Below are 20,799 nucleotides of genomic sequence, written 5' to 3' on the forward strand. Positions count from 1 at the left end.
TTTTATATTATATCTTCTTTAAAGTTGTATATTCCTTGACACTTTTACATTATATTTTCTTTAAAGTTGTATATTTCTTGACACTTTTACATTATATTTTCTTTAAAGTTGTATATTCCTTGACACTTTTATATTATATTTTCTTTAAAGTTGTATATTCCTTGACACTTTTATATTATATTTTCTTTAAAGTTGTATATTCCTTGACATTTTTCATTATATTTTCTTTAAAGTTGTATATTCTATGAAATATTGCAAAATTATCCTGTGATTCCTAGTAAACATTCACACAGTTCCACCTTCTAAGGTAATAATAAGAACCTCTTCTTTGACGTGGTAATGACGTGTTTTATGACTTTCCTAACCCTTGTACTTTCACTCGTTATTAAACAAGATGTTAATATAATATAAATTATTGTTTAGAGTAACTTACCATATAGTACTATTAAATACTTATCTATAATTTTGTTTAATGTATCGATTTTTTATGTCCTTCAAGTTGACAAAATCATACTTGAAAAGGCATTGTATAATAGACTATTATGTTACATTACGAAACTAACAAATTTAATGCTATGTTCACAAGCAAAAAAAAAAAAACTTTTAAAAAGGAGTAAATATAAGGGTGGCTAATAACAATTATTCAAAAACAATGGAAACATGATAGTAGGGATGGTATTTACATCATCCATATATAATAACACAGTGTAGTAAAATCTTAACAGACAAAATGAAACTCAGTTGTGATTGAATAATTATAAACATATATTGCTATATGTTAATTCTTGCCTGTGTTATTATGTATGGATGATACAAATTATCTATTTTTGGCTGGTAATTCCTGTTTCACCCTGTACTTAAGCTCTTTAAAGGAACATCGAATTAATGTACAAAGCGCTAACTTCAAGGGGTAATGATAACATTGTTTACACTAGAATTGTGATCTTTTTTAATTACTACTAATTAATAATACTACTTATAAAAGTGTCGCTAAGCCTGAATATAATACCATATTTTTTGTTCTTGACCCCCTTCTCGGGATGCGGGACTCCATATTTGAAACTATTTTCACTCACAAACTGCCATGACTAAATTTGGCACACGTGCTCAGGTACCACAGGCGGGTGTTCTAACTGTTGTTTGGGAATACGTACCCCACTTGGAATAGCTATAGCATAAATGCTAGATATTTTTCAGATCTTATATAGATATTGGTTAACTTTGGTCAGCAAAAAGGCAACTATAAGCAATATACACTCTACCACTCATAGTTATAGCTTCCAAAGTTTATAACACACTGACTATAGCAAACTAATAATATATACTCTCTTTTGGCGCGGCACGTTGGTTATATTTATAGGCGTGTGGAAGCTTTACATAACAATACAACGCTACATTAAGCGTTTACGTACATACATATCTTGTTGATTCACACTTTCGAGAATCATCTACAACTTTGGAGAATAGTATAACAGTATAAGCTGGGCATGTTTTAAAATATAAACTTAATCTAAACAGCGTTGATATTAAAATAAATATATAATAATGAATTCGTCAAAGTAGATATGCTAGTTAAGATGATAAAAACTTCATTTCAGCTGTGATTAGGCTTATGACGTATAATGTATCTACTTGTAGATTAGATCGTTTTATGTTATGATAGCGTTTCTCATTTAGAGGAATTTGTGATATTTTGTATGGCAGATTAATAATACACTAACCAGACTCTTGTATTAACTTAAGTTAACATATTAAAATATTGTGGATATAGGTGCCAAAGTGTCTTATTAACTAATTAATGTAAGCAATTATTTGTAATAAATAGTAATTTTTTTAGAGATTTTGGTTTGGACTATATCAAGATTACTTCATTTTTCCACCCATTATTATTTGCTTGATTTTGCCGTTCGCTAAGTCAAACTTAGGAATGTCTGTGTACAAATAGTCCTTTCTATATATTTACGACTATAATTATTTTCTGTTTCAATTTGAACTTATCCTATCATTTTTTATTTCCTTTCAAGTCCCGCCGGAGGTCACGGTGGAAGACAAACGAGTTCATGCTCATCTTGGGGATACAGTTTTGTTGGAGTGTCGTATCGAAGCTCTGCCCTTCCCGAACATTGTTTGGAAGAAGGAGAATGGAAAAGATATTTCATTGGGAAAGAAATATGAAATAGACGTAGCAATCAAAGAGTATAAAATTCAAACAGTTCTAAGAATCCGAGATGTCCAGTCTACTGACTTTGGGATATACAAGTGTACTGTCAACAATAGTCTTGGTAAAGCAGAGGGAGAGATCCACATCTATGGTACTATTTCTTTCTCCACAATGTTATCAACTGACTTATTCAAATCGTTCTTATTCATGTCAATTTTACGACTGCATCTTGTATATTCCTTTCTAAACTTATTTAATCTATTAACCCGAGTTTTTCTCGCCTGTTATTGTATATCTTTATGTCTTCTAACGAGTTAAAACTACAAGAAGTTGTAGCCCAATGAAAACTTATGTACATTACCACAAGATGTTGTTGCTAGCTAGTATCATAAAATGTTGTTACCAGCTAGTATCACAAGATGTTGTTACCAGCTACTACCACAAGATGTTGTTACCAGCTACTACCACAAAATATTGTTACCAGCTAGTATCACAAGACGTTGTTACCAGCTACTACACAAGATATTTTTACCAGCTAGTATCACGAGATATTGTTAGCAGCTGGTATCACGAGATATTGTTACCAGCTACTATCATAACATACTGTTACCAGCTAGTATAATAAGATATTGTTACCAGCTAGTATCACAGGATATTGTTACCAGCTAGTACCACAAGATATTGTTACCAGATAGTGTCACATGATATTCTTTCCAGCTATTATCACAAAATGTTGTTACCAGCTAGTGTCACATGATATTGTTACCTGCTAGTACCACAAGATATTGTTACCAGCTAGTACCACAAGATATTGTTACCAGATAGTGTCAAATGATATTCTTTCCAGCTATTATCACAAAATGTTGTTACCAGCTAGTGTCACATGATATTGTTACCTGCTAGTATCACAAGATATTGTTACCAGCTAGTGTCACATGATATTGTTACCTGCTAGTACCACAAGATACTGTTACCAACTAGTATCACATGATGTTGCTACCAACTAGTGTCACAAGATGTTGTTACCAGCTTGTACCACAAGATATTGTTACCAGCTAGTACAACATGATATTGTTACTAGCTAGTATCACAAGATGTTGTTATGTTGTGGTACTAGCTGGTAACAACATCTTGTGATAATAGCTGGTAACAATATCATGAGACACTAGCTGATAACAATATCTTGTGGTACTAGCTGATAACAACATCTTGCGGTATTAGCTGGTAACAATATCATGTGATATTAGCTGGTAACAATATCTTGTGGTACTAGTTGGTAACAACATCTTGTGATACTAGCTGATAACAACATCTTGTGATACTAGCTAGTAACAATATCATGGTGTACTAGCTGGTAACAATATCTTGTGGTACTAGCTGGTAACAACATCTTGTGACACTAGTTGGTAACAATATCATGTGATACTAGCTGGTAACAATACCTTGTGGTACTAGCAGGTAACAATATCATGTGACACTAGCTGGTAACAATATATTGTGGTACTAGCTGATAACAACATCATATGACACTAGCTGGTAACAATATCTTGTGGTACTAGCTGATAACAACATCTTGTGAGACTAGTTGGTAACAACATCTTGTGATATTAACTGGTAACAACATCTTGTGATACTAGCTAGTAACAATATCATGTTGTACTAACTGGTAACAACATCTTGTGATACTAGCTGGTAACAATATCTTGTGTAGTAGCTGGTAACAGCATCTTGTGATACTAGCTTATAACAATATCTTGTGGTACTAGCAGGTAACAATATCATGTTGTACTAGCTGGTAACAACATCTTGTGATACTAACTGGTATTGTTACCAGCTAGAGTCACATAATATTGTTACCAGCTATTACCACAAGATGTTGTTACCAGCTATTATCACGAGGTATTTGGAGACCTGCTATCTTCTGAACACATTGAAACAGCTACTATAAAATATTATCCATCTTCGACCCCTGCATAAGAATTTTAAACGTATATTGTGTCTAATTTCTTTTTGTAATGTTGATACCATTAATTTCTCAGTTATATTTCCTTATACGGTATTATAAGCAATTGCTATTTAAAGTATTTCTGAACAGGTGGCTCTTTTTTTTAATCTTTTTAATATTGTTTTAACTCATTTCAAATGATGGATTAACGTAAAAAAGAAACTTACAGATTGCAGTACCGCGATAAAATATGTGATTATATTAATCCTCTAGCTTTCCAGCTCTAAAGGAGGTTAATAAAATCATATATTTTAACGTGGTACTTTATCTAATAAGTTTCATTTACTTCTATGTAATTTGTCAGTTGTATTTTGTTTGTGCTTAGCTCTAAAGAATACTAGGCTTAGAATAAGAAGAAATCTACATTATTTATCACGACGTTGAATACCGTAATGAAAAGACCGTGGATTGTATTAATTAGGCGTCCTCCCCTAGAATTAATAAAACACCCTCTACCACCAAACTTTCTACTTGAATTCAAGGAGTTCTTGATTTATTAAAAAAATTTAATAAAAATTATGAAATATTTATTTATATATCAAAATTATCCGACAATGTAACCTTAAAGCAGCTGAACGTTTTAGATAAATTGCTACGTCACGTACAGTATTAATGCCTGTAAAAATGAAAAGTAAGAAAATAAATTAATAACATATTGTGTGAAAACTAGTAAAAATTTTATTGCTGTAATTAAAATAACTACGTTATGTGTAATAAGACGATTTAGTATTATTTATAATTAAAAATAATCGCTTTTTTCTGTTTATTATTTCTCGTTCGACAAATTTTCCTCTAGAAAAAGCTTATTCACACCTCAATATATGTCCCTGAATGTTTACCATGGATACGGTTTCTATGACTACCTTTAATTGACGTCTACTCGACAAGTATTAGGTTAAAATGTACATATCTGCACTGGATTGCTTAGACTATATAATTTGGAAACAATTTTCTAATCGCTAATAGGTTTTTAATTTCTTACTAAGTATTAGTGGCAGGGATTTTGGTTTCCTAAGTCTTTAAAAATTTTGTTTTAGCTAAGTATTACTCTCCTGTGGCAGAAATCCCAAATTTGGTGACAGTTGCTTGAAATCAACGAGTGTTTCTTTTTTTTTTTTGACAGAATGTCAAACATAATAATAATAATGATAATAGAAAAATTTGGGAGAGGACTTATCAAACTCGTAGATGGCGTTTTGAGAGTATGTGACTTCTGTTGAACACTCGAAATTGACCTCTATTTAAATAGAGAATTCCAGTGCGAAGACACCATAGTTGGATATATGTTTTTGTTCTTATGCACAAAGTTACACAATGGGCTACCTCTGGTGTGCCCACCACAGGATCTAAATCCGCATTGGATAAATAATGTTATTTTTTTTTTAATTTTAAAACTCAATTGTCTTTGGTTTTATAGTCTGGGTCAAAATGTTTGTATACTATTCTATATTGATGCTATTATCTACATACATTGAGTAGTTATTGAGTAAATGCCCAAGTAGTAACAGAGAAGGTAGCGTATGATCGGACAAAGATGTTATTATGGTATGTATAAGTTGTTTTGATCATTTGTTCGTTGTATAAAAGGATGTGATTTTGATATACTATTTTTGAAACAGATCAACGCTTTTTTCAGACAATTTCTCTGTACTCGGTATAGAGTCGTGTCTCGTCACGTGCCAGAAGTTATTTCCGTCAAATTGTTGGACTGTCCAGAAATGGTATGAAGCAAACCGACATTGTCAGAACAGTAGGGTACCCTCAGTGTACTGTATCGAGAATCCTGAAACGTCATCGGACTACAAGAAACTTTGTTCCAGGAAAGTCTACTGGTAGATGCCGAAAAAAACTGTAGCCCGAGATGATTGTGTTTTAATCAGGTTAATATGTCTTACAATACCTTACAACAGGAATGCCACGAACACATTCATTTCAGGGTATCCAGAAGAACATTGAATAGGAGACTAACCAAACAAGGTTATTTTGCAAAAAGAGCTATCTGTAAATCGATATTATCCAAAATTAACCACCGTCACAACGTTACTTGGGAAAGACAGCAATGCAACTTACAGTTAGGACACTAGCAACATGTCATCTTTTCAGATGAGTTCTGTTTCCGGCTTCTTAAAGCTGATGGTAGGATTCGTGTTCGTCGTTTGTCTGGAGAAATAAGGAGAGAAGACTGTTTTTTTTTTACCACAGGAAAAACACAGTAGGTGGTGCAGTACATATTTGGGCAGCTACTCATCATGGTGGAAAAACTGTTCTTCATATCCTCCAGGGAAACATCAATGGCTCCTCTTACTGGCATCACATAGAGACATTATTTCTGTCATATGCTAGGAAAGGTTTAGCAATAACTTTATGTTCCAGAATGATAATGCCACTGCTCACAATGCGCCTATAGTACAGGATTATCTCGATAAGGCGAACGTTAAAAAATTGCCACTGAGAACTGTTAAACAGAACTGAGCCGGAAAATCGTTATCCACGACCCTAAACCAGCTATTGTAGATAAGTTTCAGCGCTTTCTATTGACATTTTCTTTTTTTTAAATAGAGATGGAACTTAATTAAGCCTAGAAAATATGAAAATATTTCTTTTATTAATTTCGGCTAATTCATTTGCATAACTATACAGAATAGCCTAGCACCAAGTACTGATTGTGATCGGGTTAAAGTATCTATATTCTTTATGTAACGTTATATACGTTATTCGTTTTATTAGATATTCCACGTCCAACACCAGTACCTACCTTCCCGATTCAGTGGATGTCTTCTATTTCGCTAGAGACCGGTCCCCAAAGTAAGTATTTTGGAAGAGCTGGGTTGTGCAATTGAATTATTTCTTTCCTACTTATGTATCTCTTGTTGATATTAAATAGTGTTGAATTTTAAACAAGCTTCTGAATTTTTAGCAACTAAAGCGTTTCTTTTTTACTTTATGATGTTTTTAATTGTTTCTATAGGTTTATGAACAGGGTATGGGAGATAGGTTGTACTGGTCAGACTAAATCATCCTTTTAAAATCCAATATGTAGCTCATAACATCTGAAAAATGACACAAAGAAAATACAAATCACCAACTTTGACATCAATGTGAAAGTGATAGGGCCACTAACTTGAAAGATGTCTTACATAAATTTTGACATCAATGTGAAAGTGATATGGCCATTGACTTGAAAGATGTCTCACATAAATGTTTCCTTCTTATTTTATAACTCAACATCTCTGTAAGTATAGCGCCATACCCAATTGGGGTTACAAATACAAGGATAGAGGTTACTGTGCAATACAGCTAGAGTAAATCAAACACTAATAGAGCTAGAGTAAATGAGACACTAATGCAGTTAGAGTAAATGAGACACTGATAGAGCTAGAGTAAATGAGACACTAATACAGCTAGAGTAAAGGAAACAACAATACAGCTAGAGTTAATAGTCACTAATATAGCTAGAGTTATGAGATACTAATACAACTAGAGTTATGAGTCACTAATATAGCTAGAGTTATGAGAAACTAATACAGCTGGAATAAATGAGACACTAATACAACTAGAGTAAATGAGACACTAATAGAGCTAAATTAAATGAGACACATCAATACAGCTACAGTAACTGAAACAATAATACAGCAAGAGTTATGAGTCACTAATATAGCTAGAGTTATGTGACACTAATACAGCTTGAATAAATGAGACACTAATACAGCTAGAGTAAATGAAACAATAATACAGCAATAGTTATGAGTCACTAATATAGCTAGAGCTATGAGACACTAATACAGCTAGAATAAATGAGACGCTAATACAGCTAGAGTAAATGAAACAATAATACAGCTTGATTTATGAGACACTAATACAGCTAGAATAAATGAGACATTGATACATCTAGAGTAAATGAGACACTAATACAGTTAGAGTTATGAGATACTAATACAGCTAGAGTTATGAGATACTAATACAGCTAGAGTTATGAGACACTAATACAGCTAGAGTAAATGAGACACTATTATAGCAAGAGTTATGAGACACTGATACAGCTAGAGTTATGAGACACTAATACGCCAAAAAGAATTCTTATACGATCTACACATCCTTCAGCAAGTCTGTGACATTTCCAGATTGGCTTAAAGACATGCTAATCAGTGATTGCCTTACCGGCCATCGTTGATCTGACTCATTTTATAAGCTGTACTATTTCCTATAGATCATTTACCAGACAGTTCTGCTATGATTAGTGTCTGGCGAAAAGCTTCAGCAGATATTTGCTTTGCAACAACTCAACCAACAATTGGTCCAGTTATCAACGCTATTCAAGTTTTGAACAACTCGACTTTCAAGATCTACATGTCTAAATGTGCCGATGTTTCCGTTTATCAACGTTATATTTTAAGACCTGTGCAAGAACTCAGCTAACAGATGTTTCCTCATATAAAAGCTATCTTCAAGATTTTCTTTTTATCAGAAAAATTTTATTTTTTACTCAATGCTACACAATTGTTAGTAGTTTCAACGATAGTTTTTTTTTTCCTTCGGTGTAACAAAATATTTCCATATCTAATTACTCATCTGTCTTGTGTATTGCTGAATATTCCGTTTATTGTTGTATTCTTAATACATAATGAACTATCTGGACTGTATTTACTGTGAGGAATCGAACCCCGGATTTTAACGTTGTAAATCCGTAAACTTCCCGCTGACCTACAGGTGTACAATTCCTTCCAGACCGTAATAGAAAGAATGGGTATGGTGATATATTTAGAGATCCCTCTGGTGTTTGAAACAAATTAATATTTTTTTTAACAACGAAATTATTAATAAAATCGATTAAAGGATGAGATATAATAATGAAGGTATAACCTTGTTAGGAAACTACCACTAGGGTGAGTTAACGTTCTACAGATAGAGGAGTTCAGTTGCACGTCTATTATGTGTTCTTAATTATTGTGTTCTTTTAAAGGTGACTATAATCATGTTTGAAACAAATCATTCACTAACCTCAAAAATTCATTCAGATTAATTTTAATGTGAAATCAAATGTAAACTAAACACAAATATTAAGTAACACAACATCTTCAAGGTGTTACCCACGAACGAGAAACGTTTTACAATTGTATTTTTAGACAACGTGATAACAATATATAACACGCGCTTATAACTCTTTATTCGTAGAATTAAGTCATAAGCTAACTCTGTTAGAAATCATGACTCTTGGAAATGGTTGTACAAGACTGGTGATATATCAATTGAATGTAAGGATTATAAAAGTTGTTATTACTTAAGTTTTATTATATATGTTGAGATAAACAAAATAAAAAAAATCCATAATTTACAGACGACTTGAATGGGCATAATGAAGAGGAGGAGAACCATGTCGTTTTCCCTAAAGAACCCCGTCAAGCTGCTAAAGGTAGATATACTCTTCGTATCGAGTTTTTGAAGTAAGGAATTCGGTATTAAAAATAAACTAAAGTATAAACCTATTTAGCTATCTTTCTGCATGCCCGACTACATGTTGAAATTAAACATTCCACATCTACCACGTAACTTCCCCTCTAACACTAATTATCTAATTAATTGATTTTTTTATTACATCTACATCTTTCGAAACGAAAGATCTTTTCCTTATTTGTGTATCAAATGTTATTTAGCTGTATTCCTATACGAAGCCTTCTGGTGGCTCAGCAGTTAGTCTCACAACTTACATGCTAAAATTCAGGTTTCTATACCTGGGCAGAGCATAGATAGCCCATTGTAGCGTTATGTTTAAAATCAACTAAGAAAATCGAACAAATAAACAAACTCTATACGTAGATGACATTAAGAAATATTATAAACAATTTCACTAAGCTTGCAGCTGTGTTCCTTGGTTAATTTAATGAGTTTTTCCCACGTATCATTCACTAATATTGCAGCTGTCTTCCTTGATTAGTTTAATGGGTTTCCCATGTATCATTCACTAAGATTGTAGCTGTCTTCCTTGGTTAATTTAATGGGTTTTCCCATGTATCATTCACTAATATTGCAGCTGTCTTCCTTGGTTAATTTAATGGGTTTTCCCATGTATCATTCACTAATATTGCAGCTGTCTTCCTTGATTAGTTTAATGGGTTTCCCATGTATCATTCACTAAGATTGTAGCTGTCTACCTTGGTTAATTTAATGGGTTTTTCCATGTATCATTCATTATGATTGTAGCTGTCTTCCTTGGTTAATTTAATGGGTTTTCCCATGTATCATTCACTAAGATTGTAGCTGTCTTTCTTGGTTAGTTTAATGGGTTTTACCCATGTATCATGTGACATATTCATCTTCAAAAACAAACAAAAAAAAACAGCACAAAACTAGCTTCTGATCTTTTTAGTTGTTATCCATTAGATATATATATATACATATATAGATAGATAGATAATGTAATCCTATGAGCAGTGAGAAAAATATAGATTACAATAGGAACGAAAAGTAAAGACTAAACTTACATTTTAACAGCCAGCATCGTGGTTGAACATTTTTAGACAGCGTTAAACCAGATCAATACTGTCAGTAAGTTAACTGTCAGAGGAAACCCGCTGAAAGTGAAAGATTGATTTTAAAGTAATATATATAGGTATACCTGCGCCTGTCAATTTTTATTTATATGTCTGTTTTTATATCCATCTCTCTTACTGTCACTCTTTATAAATACCATTTGCAGCCTCAAGTATAAAATACTTATTAACGAAAACCTTCGGAATTACCAACAGCATTAAATCAGCGGGAAATATCGCGAGCTTTAAAAAGAGATAAACACAGTGACAAAGAAACAAAATGTGAATAAAATTCTGTACAATACAAAAGGTACTAAAATATTAAACTAACAAATTCTGTAGATAAGGTTTGAAAACCCACCAGGTATCAAATATATCGCAGTTTAGAACTTCTTAAGGACTTTCTAAGTTGAGAGATTGCATCATGCATCGTTCTGAGTTTTTAGTTTTTATGTGATCTATCTGCCTAAGGCCGGGAATGGATGACGTTTTTGGATCTTAGCTGCGTTTTATTCAGTTCTGGTCTGTAGAGTGTTAAAATTTGTTCTGTTTTCTTATGGGTTTGTCGAATTTATTGATAGTGTATTTTGATGTTTTCATAGATTAGTTTAAAGGATTTTTCGAAGAAATTGAGAACCCTGATTTAATCTTCTTTGCCCAACATAGTAGAAAGCTGGGAGTTTTTAGTTGGATTGACGTTATTAAAAATTTTCTGATGTATGTAGCAGGATTTTGTTAATTTTCTATGACAGGATGAGAGGCTAAAATATAAGGTTCGAAAAGTTAGCAGTCCTTTCATGATATTAAAAAGTTAAGATGTACAGAGCATTAGTGACTGCTTTATTCAAAAATATTCCACTTCTACATTCCACATGTATAAATTTCACATTTAGCACATTCTATTCCACTGTGTACTTCTATGTATAGGCCGGATTCTTTACAGTAGGTGTCTGGGACTTGTTGACGATAAATTTTAACAATAAACAAACAGCACACATTCCACTTGTTTTAAAATAATATATTTCGTCAAATTCCACACAGGCTGGTTCAATCACTTTAGAACACAAATGACAAAACAAAATTATGTTTTCTATACTCTGTTATTACAACACAGTCTGTGATAATTTCACTTTAAAATCATCACTGCAATTGTCCTCTTTTTGTCAAATTTCACACAGAACACAATTGACAAGACAAATTATTCTTCTCTACTGTGCACTTATTTATAGCCCGACAGGGGGCTAGAACGTTCCTCACGCTACGAGAAATTATGATGCAATAATACTCAATTAAAACGAGAAAATCTTAGAATGTTCTAGCAGCATGACACAATAATACAACAATCACCAATTCGCAACACCTGAACTACACAGCGTATGATTCGTAAACAGTTACGTAAACAAACTTGTGATAAACTATCTCTTCTAAAAATAAGCACATTTAACACTCGCACTATATAAACTATCTAAATCAGTCGTGTACATCCAACATCTACTGCAATATATCTTCCACTTCGACACTCCAGGTGCATGTAATCCATAAAAGTCCCAATTATTACACTCTATTAGCCTGTAAGCGTTTTTAAGCCATGTAAGATACACCTGTAATGGTGGAAGGGTGGTAAGTTTTCATTTGCTATCTTCGCTTTTATTTCACATTTACTTTGTCGCATGTCCAATCTGAAAAAGGTGTGAAATTTTGAAATTCTTTGAACCCCCTTCCTCATTGGTTATTAAAGATGCTCTTGGCACCAAATTGTAAACACTTTCATGTACTTTACATTTTCAGTTGTTTTCTGACTATCATATATTTTGAACTAGTCCTATTTCATCATCGCTTACAAAAAACATACTCTCAGTTTTTTCGAGAAAAAAAAAACTCTTTGAAGTTAACAACTCTTGAAAACCCAAAATTTAACAAATTTCCAGTCACACATTAAAATTAACGTCAGTTTACATGAGAAGTATGACCGAAAAAGTTTTTGCAGTGACCCAATAGAGTCAGTTTACGTGAGAAAGATGACCGAAGAAACTATCGCAGTGACTCAGTCGAGTGAGTTTTCATGAGAAAGAAACTTTGGCAGTGACCCAATAGAGTCAGCTTGCGTGAGAAAGGTGACCGAAGAAACTATCACAGTGACTCAGTCGAGTCAGTTTGCGTGAGAAAGATGACCGAAGAATTATTCACAGTGACTGAGTCGAGTCAGTTTGCGTGAGAAAGATGACCGAAGAAACTTTCGCAGTGACTCAGTCGAGTCAGTTTGCGTGAGAGAGATGACCGAATAAACTTTCGCAGTGACCCAATAGAGTCAATTTACGAGAGAAATATGACCGAATAAACTATCACAGTGACCCCAGTGATCGTTGCTTTGTTTGGTGCCTGTGGTCTGCTAAAAGCTGACCCTAGATATCAATCAACATCGGAACATCTAGAAGCTTGTTACAGTGAAAATCGGGGTGTCTACAATGCATAATCACAACCATCATACTGAGAACGATCGACAAAGATAGAAGTGATTTGAAAGGACCTGCAACAGTATGTCTATATACTTCCTAACTGATCATAAGATATTAGACGAAAACAATTTTACCATGGTTGAATGAAATATTATTTCTTGAGTGTGAAATTACTGAAAGAAATTTAATAATATATGCATTTCATAAACGTACCATATATTGTATATATCACTTTGAGTGTGTTTGTGTTTTCTTATAGCAAAACCATATCGAGCTATCTTCTGTGTTTACCGACGGGAATCGAACTATAAACGTACCATATATTGTATATATCACTTTGAATGTGTTTGTGTTTTCTTAAAGCAAAACCATATCGGGCTATCTTCTGTGTTTACCGAGGGGAATCGAACCCTTGATTTTAGTGTTGTAAGTCCGAAGACCTACCTCCGTCACACCGATAGACATTCCTTTTAGAAATTTTATACCAATTAACTAACGTTAAAATATTGTTCTTTCTTACTCAGAGAATAACGAAGATTACAAAGTTAAGACAATATTTTGTTTTAAGAATGTGATATCAGTATTACTAAGATTAATACAATAAGACAAAATAGAATATAAAGTGTTTTACTTACCAGTAAGTGAGAAATGTCTCTTTTTTTGACGTTGCATAATTTATCCCAACGATGCATTAATAGTTTTACCAGTGGGTGTCATTACCTTCATACTACTATCTGTAAACCAGTTGATGTCATTACTCCTCCTACACTTTGTTAACTAGTGGGTGTCATTACTCCTCCTACACTTTATTAACCAGTGGGTGTAATTACCCTTCCTACTACTATCTGTAAACCAGTTGATGTCATTACTCCTCCTACACTTTGTTAACCAGTGGGTGCCATTACCCTTCCTACTACTATCTGTAAACCAGTTGATGTCATTACTCCTCCTACACTTTGTTAACCAGTGGGTGTCATTACCCTTCCTACTACTATCTGTAAACCAGTTGATACCATTACTCCTCCTACACTTTGTTAACCAGTGGGTGTCATTACTATTCCTACACTTTGTTAACCAGTGGGTTCATTACTATTCCTACACTTTGCTAACCAGTGCGTGTCATTACTATTTCTACACTTTGTTAACCAGTGGGTGTCATTTCTCTTCCTACTCTTTGTAAACCAGTACTTTTTCTACTTTCTCTTTCATTACAATATATCTATATTTGGACTTACACCAGGTTTGTCTGTTTTCTTGAAGTACCTTACACGCTTCATGTATTTATTTATTCTGATTTTGCTTATCAGGGTTCCGCTTTTGATCGTGGAAAGGGGGTTGGAAGACACTGCTCTTCGAATCCTAAAACACTTTCATGATGGAGACTCTGGGGATAAACTATTGTTGGTCAGGAGACGCCTTAGTGATTCTTATTTATATTGCTCTCCTTGGGTTTGGGTTACGCTTCCGGAAGCGACAGGAAAATCTTATAACATTACATTTGAAAATAGTTTTATGTCTGTTTTAAGTTTCTAATCTTATTAATCTATGCTTACATTACCGAAAAACTACAACCTGCTAAACCGAGAATAGGTCCAACTCACAAGTATATAAACTTTAATGAGGCTTTAGAAACTTTGTGGGCTTTCACATATCAGGGAATAGCTTCATTCGCAACGTCTGTTTTCCTTGTTTATATATACCCTTATCTTGGTTAGTTAAATTCCTCTCATGTCCAGATGGCACAAGCGGTGACACATTCTCTATGAACAGAATGCCAGCCCCTCGCAGATTAAACCACAGCTAAGAGCAGGTACCCATCATATGGCTGGGTAGACTGAAATAATTGGGGGTAAAATGCCTAGTTTAAGGATGTTAGATATACAAGACTGTTCAGTTTAATGTCATTATTTACTCTATTTAGTTATTTAATATTCAATTCGGTGTTAATTATTTTAAAAGCGATAGTTATGACAAGTTTCGTTGTGTGACTCTGAAGGAGTCGTACCTTGTGTTAGGCTTTGTAATATTGTTGACGCCATCTTACTCGAAGCTTCTAAGTTTTCGTTATCATCGAACTTCGAGTCTAAAACGGGAACTAAACCCAAGTGCTGCAGGGTGTTACGTATCTGTGAGTAAAGACCTACAAGTATAGGGTTGTGAATGTTGATTTATTTTAAATTGAGTTTTGTGTCTGATGATACACATATAATTCAAAAACTCTGTAAATCTGTTTGTTTGTTTTGAATTTCGCGCAAAGCTACACGAGGGCTATCTGCGCTAGCCGTCCCTAATTTAGCAGTGTAAGACTAGAGGGAAGGCAGCTAGTCATCATCACCCACCGCCAACTCTTGGGCTACTCTTTTACCAACGAATAGTGGGATTGACCGTCACATTATAACGCCCCCACGGCTGAAAGGGCGAGCATGTTTGGTGGGACGGGGATGCGAACTCGCGACCCGCAGATTGCGAGTCGAGCGTCCTGTAAATCTGTGTAAGTTATTAAATCTGTGTAAGTTATTGAATCTGTGTAAGTTATCAAGTGTCATATAAAACCTTAGTAACAAGCTAACGCTTTCATGAATAAACTAGCACTCAGATAAATTAACAAGCACAAATCCAGCAGCCAAATAATTGTTCATATATTTCAAAATTCATTAGCATTACCTCAGTATCTGAAACAAATTGTGGGTGTTTAGTTTCATAAAATAAATTTAAAATCGGATGATTAAGTTAAATGTTTATATAATAAAACATGCATTTTTTTCAAGTTTAGAATTATTTCTAAAATTTCAAATATCCAGTCATAAATATCTATCGTGTTGTTTCCGGAAACACACGAATAATGATTTTATTACGTAATCCGCGTGTCGAGGGTTCGAATACCGACAACGCACATGTTCGCCCTTTCAGCTGAGAGAGCGTTATAAGTTACACTTAACTTTACTTTACAGGTGGTTAGGGCGCTCGACTCCCAATCTGAGGATCACGGGTTCGAATCCCCGTCCCACCAAACATAAAAGAGTGAAAGAGTAGCCCAAAAGTTGGTGGTGGGTGGCGATGACTAGCTGTCATCCCTCTATGCTTACACTGATAAATTAGTGACGGCTATCGCAGATAGCCCTCGTGTACCTTTGCGCGAAATTCAAACCAAACACATTTTTCTTTAACAAAAGAGTAGCCCAACAGTTAGGTGTGGGTGATGCTGACTAGCTGTGTTCCATCTAATCTATCACTTCTAAGTTAAGGACAGCTAGCGCAGATAGCCCTCGTGTAGCTTTTCAACAAACATATTACATTTCGTGGTTTTATATCTTACTTTAGCTACACAAAACTATCTCTACCATGATAGTAACATCAACAATAATATGGTTTTATATCTTACTCTAACTACACAAAACTATCTCTTCCATGCTAGTGACATCAACAATAATATGGTTTTATATCTTACTTTAGCTACACAAAACTATCTCTTCCCTGCTTGTAACATCAACAATAATATGGTTTAATATCTTACTCTAACTACACAAAACTATCTCCTCTAACTACACAAAACTATCTCTTCCATGATAGTAACAACAACAAAAATATGGTTTTATATCTTACTCTAGCTACACAAAACTATCTCTTCCATGCTAGTAACATCAACAATAATATGGTTTTATATCTTACCCTAACTACACAAAACTATGTTTTCCATGCTAGTAACAACAACAAAAATATGAATTATTTAGTAAAAATGTAAGTTTCATGCTGAGCAGATTTCTAACACATTTTTTTAAATGTTTTCCACGATTTGTTCTTCTGTTTGCTGTCTGTAATCAACAACAAACACTTAAGCGTGTCTCCGCCATAATTATTGTTTTAACATTTTCATGAGATATATTATCACACACTAACGGCCGTTTAAATTGTTTATTATTATTGTGGCTTCGATCCAATAACTCTACCTTGGGTTCTTTGTAATATTCTGAGAGTTTATATTCTGGTATTTACCGGGTCTGCTTTAGCTTTTTAAACTCTATTACCAATTCTCGTTCTTCAGATTTTTATCGTGTGCATTATCGTCTATAAGACACATCTAGCAACAATCCTATCTGTATCTGCATTAATTATCCAGTAGACAATCTTATAGTGCCCTTGTTAATAACCACCAGCTTTTATTCACAATTCACAAGTAAAAACAAGTCTTATATATGACCACGTTAGTAGCCACTAGCTGTTATTAACAAGTAAAAATATGTCTTATATATAATCACATTTGTAACCACCAGCTTTTATTTACAATTCACTTGTAAAAACAAGCCTTCTATATGACCTACCATTTTTTTAATTGGTATCGCTAATATCTACAGACATGAATCATCACTTTTTTCAATAAACATACACCTATGTCTACCACTGTTCGTTTCAAATACATTACTTTTACTTTTCCTATCTCATCCGAGAAGCACAGATGGCTAAGCCTAGTATTAACAATATAACCCGTTTGGTCAGCTGTGTAGTCGCAAGGTAAACGCTCTTGGTTAGCCTAACGTTCTTGATATAAGAGACACGAATAAGTAGAGTGCAGGCTACGTTCATGTATGTTGAATCACATCTTTTTTATTGTCTACAGCTGTCCTTTGAACTACTAGCTATAGGGACTAAGGCTGTGTGTAGCTGTCCCTTGAACTACTAACTAGAGGAACTAAGGTTGTATGCTGATATCCCTTGAACTACTAACTAGAAGAAACAAGACTGTATGCAGCTGTCCCTTGAACTATTGACAAGAGGGACTAAGGCTGTGTGCAGCTGTCCGTTGACCTACTAACTAGAGGGACTAAGGCTGTGTGCAGCTGTCCCTTGAACTACTAACTAGAGGAATTGAGCTGTCTACAGCTGTCCCTTGAACTACTAACAAGAGGGACTAAGGCTGTGTGCAGCTGTCCCCTGAACTACTAGCTAGAGGGACTATGGCTGTCTACAGCTGTCCCTTGAACTACTAACTAGAGGAACTGAGGCTGTCTACTGCTGTCCCTTGAACTACTAACTAGAGGAACTAAGGCTGTCTACATATATATATAAGATGTGGTTTAAAACTACTTTCCCATATATATGTATATACTAATGGTGTGTACATGGGTAGTTAACTGAGTTTAGATATACTAATGGTGTGTACATGGGTAGTTAACTGAGTTTAGGTATACTAATGGTGTGTACATGGGTAGTTAACTGAGTTTAGGTATACTAATGGTGTGTATATGGGTAACCTGTAAGCTCTTCTTAATGCAAGATTTTGTAGTGTTTGAATTTTATCATATAGAGGGTTGGACATATTACATAGGACCATACAAACGTACTCGATGACGGGTCTGATATAAGCTTTATAGATGTGTACTATTGTTTCAGGGTTCCATCCTTTTTGATAGCCTCCAATCGTTTTTAGAAAACATAGTATTTGATTCATATTTTTACGTATATTACTAATATGGTTAGTCCACGAAAGTTTTGAGTTAATTGTTATTCTTAGAAATTTAATAGTTTTAAAAAAGAGAATGACTTATTATATACAGTATTCTGCGCATGCTCTTTTTAATACGTGTGCTCAAACAACATACTGCAGAGCCCACGTAGCCAAAGTTACACTTTGGATATGTAAATTTGTATATTTGTCAATAAGTAGATGGCCAGTTAAATAAAGAAATACAATGTTATATGAATAAAGATCTTATCAATTTGTATTTATATTACCTTTGCTGTCTATGTTGGAAATATTACTCTGTAAAACATTTCCAGAACCTGCGTTTTGCGGATACTGTAACACAGACATCAGTGCACCTGACTACCACAGACCAGTTATTCACAATTCTACGCAATGTTCTGTTGTTGTTTGTTGTTAAGCACAAAGCTACACAATGGGCTATCTGTGGTCTGCCCAACACGGGTATCGAAACCCGGTTGCTAGCGTTGTAAGTCCGCAGACATACTGCTGTGCCACTAAGGGGAGGGGGGGCACGATGTTCTAAAATATATTTATATCTTATTTGCTTTTATTCATTTTACTATTTTCTTTTCAATTTTTATTTTAGAGGAGAGTTCTCCGTTGTATGATTGATACACCAAACGTTCGTGGTAGTAAAGTATCAAATCAAAGAGCAGAGGAAGAATCGGGTAAGTGTGTGTGTCTACAGATATTGATACACCAAACGTTCGTGGTAGTAAAAGTATCAAATCAAAGAGCAGGAGGAAGAATCGGGTAAGTGTGTGTGTCTACAGATATTGATACACCAAACGTTCGTGGTAGTAAAAGTATCAAATCAAAGAGCAGGAGGAAGAATCGGGTAAGTGTGTGTGTCTACAGATATTGGAATTGAACATCTCGCATCATCACCTCAAAGTTAACTTATTCCTTACATGTGCGTTATTAAATTGTTTTTTCTCTTACGTAAAGGATTTCAGGTTGGTAAAATAGGTTGGTTATGTAATCAATTTATTTTTTCGTTAGTGTTAAAAATGCTCGATAGTCATATGAAAAAAAAAACAAAAAACACTGAACAAAACACAACTGCACTCACGAAATACAGCATGTAAAATATGATTTACCTCTACTGTTTACTTAATTTTTCAGATTGTACGTTTACCTAAATAATATTTAAATTTACTCCCTGCAATGTATCAAACTGAGACTAAGGAATGATTTCAAAACTAGTTGTCCGTGTGACGAAGAAAGATTAGAAAAATCTTTGGAAACTAGAGATAGTTGTTTTTCTAAAGATGTGAAAAGTAAGTTAAACTACTTTAACCCACTAAACTTACCCTAATGCTTTTAAGCATATTAAAACGATTACGATGGGTTTTTCTCTGCACTCTGTGAGATTGTAAATTGTGTAAAGCTTGCTTCTCATATCTTGAAGCTCTTATAATAATGATGACTATTATACTGTTACGTATGTGCTCGTTTGTTAATTTCCGGTATAAATTCTTTCCGAGAAACCTCAGCGATACAAGTTTTTTCTTGATTAAAACTAGTTTATTCTTTCTCGATACAAACTTCGTAATACGCAGAATTTCCACACACTTTAAACTTAACAACCTTTTTAACACACGCTATAAATCATAGCGGTGCCTATTGTTCGTTTGACTCAATTATCTATATTTTTAATCCCGCTGACTTTTCTCGCCAGGCTTATATACTAAAAAAGAGGACGTCCTGAACAAACTCGGTCTTCTCCGATAATTTATGATCCTTCGAGAAACTCCAGCGCGCATGCTCCCAGCGTCGCGTGACTTCCGCTGTCGTAACAGTACTTTGAAGCTCTTATAATAATAATGACAATTATACCTTGAAGCTCTTATAATAATGATGACTATTATATACCTTGAAGCTCTTATAATAATGATGACTATTATACCTTGAAGCTCTTATAATAATGATGACTATTAACTATATGGAGCGCAACTTTCTTGCAAGTGAAATATTCAAAATTTCGATTATCTGACATCTAGTTATTTGAAAATATTGCCAAGAAACATTTTCGGGGGCTGTAACCAGGCAACAAACTAGATGACAACCATAATAGTATCAAAATTCATGCAACAATAAAACCAGAAGTTAAGAGAGTGAAACATTCTGAAATGCAAACAAAAAAATTGTATACCAAAAATACCAAT

General features: G+C 34.1%; 1 protein-coding gene across 1 annotated transcript in view; it reads left to right on the plus strand.

The window, feature by feature from the left end:
* LOC106462538 (protein amalgam-like) overlaps positions 1 to 19,301 on the plus strand; it is a 51,866-nt gene extending 32,565 nt beyond the window's left edge. The window contains exons 5-8 of the mRNA XM_022389842.1: positions 2,025 to 2,312; positions 6,894 to 6,971; positions 9,502 to 9,576; positions 19,218 to 19,301. Coding sequence (XP_022245550.1) covers positions 2,025 to 2,312; positions 6,894 to 6,971; positions 9,502 to 9,576; positions 19,218 to 19,243 — 467 coding nt within the window. The 3' untranslated portion in view covers positions 19,244 to 19,301. The remainder of the gene's footprint in view (positions 1 to 2,024; positions 2,313 to 6,893; positions 6,972 to 9,501; positions 9,577 to 19,217) is intronic.
* The last annotated feature ends 1,498 nt before the right edge of the window (positions 19,302 to 20,799 follow it).

The sequence above is a fragment of the Limulus polyphemus genome, unplaced genomic scaffold (genome assembly GCF_000517525.1).
Source record: "Limulus polyphemus unplaced genomic scaffold, Limulus_polyphemus-2.1.2 Scaffold1194, whole genome shotgun sequence".
Classification (NCBI taxonomy): Eukaryota; Metazoa; Arthropoda; class Merostomata; order Xiphosura; family Limulidae; genus Limulus; species Limulus polyphemus.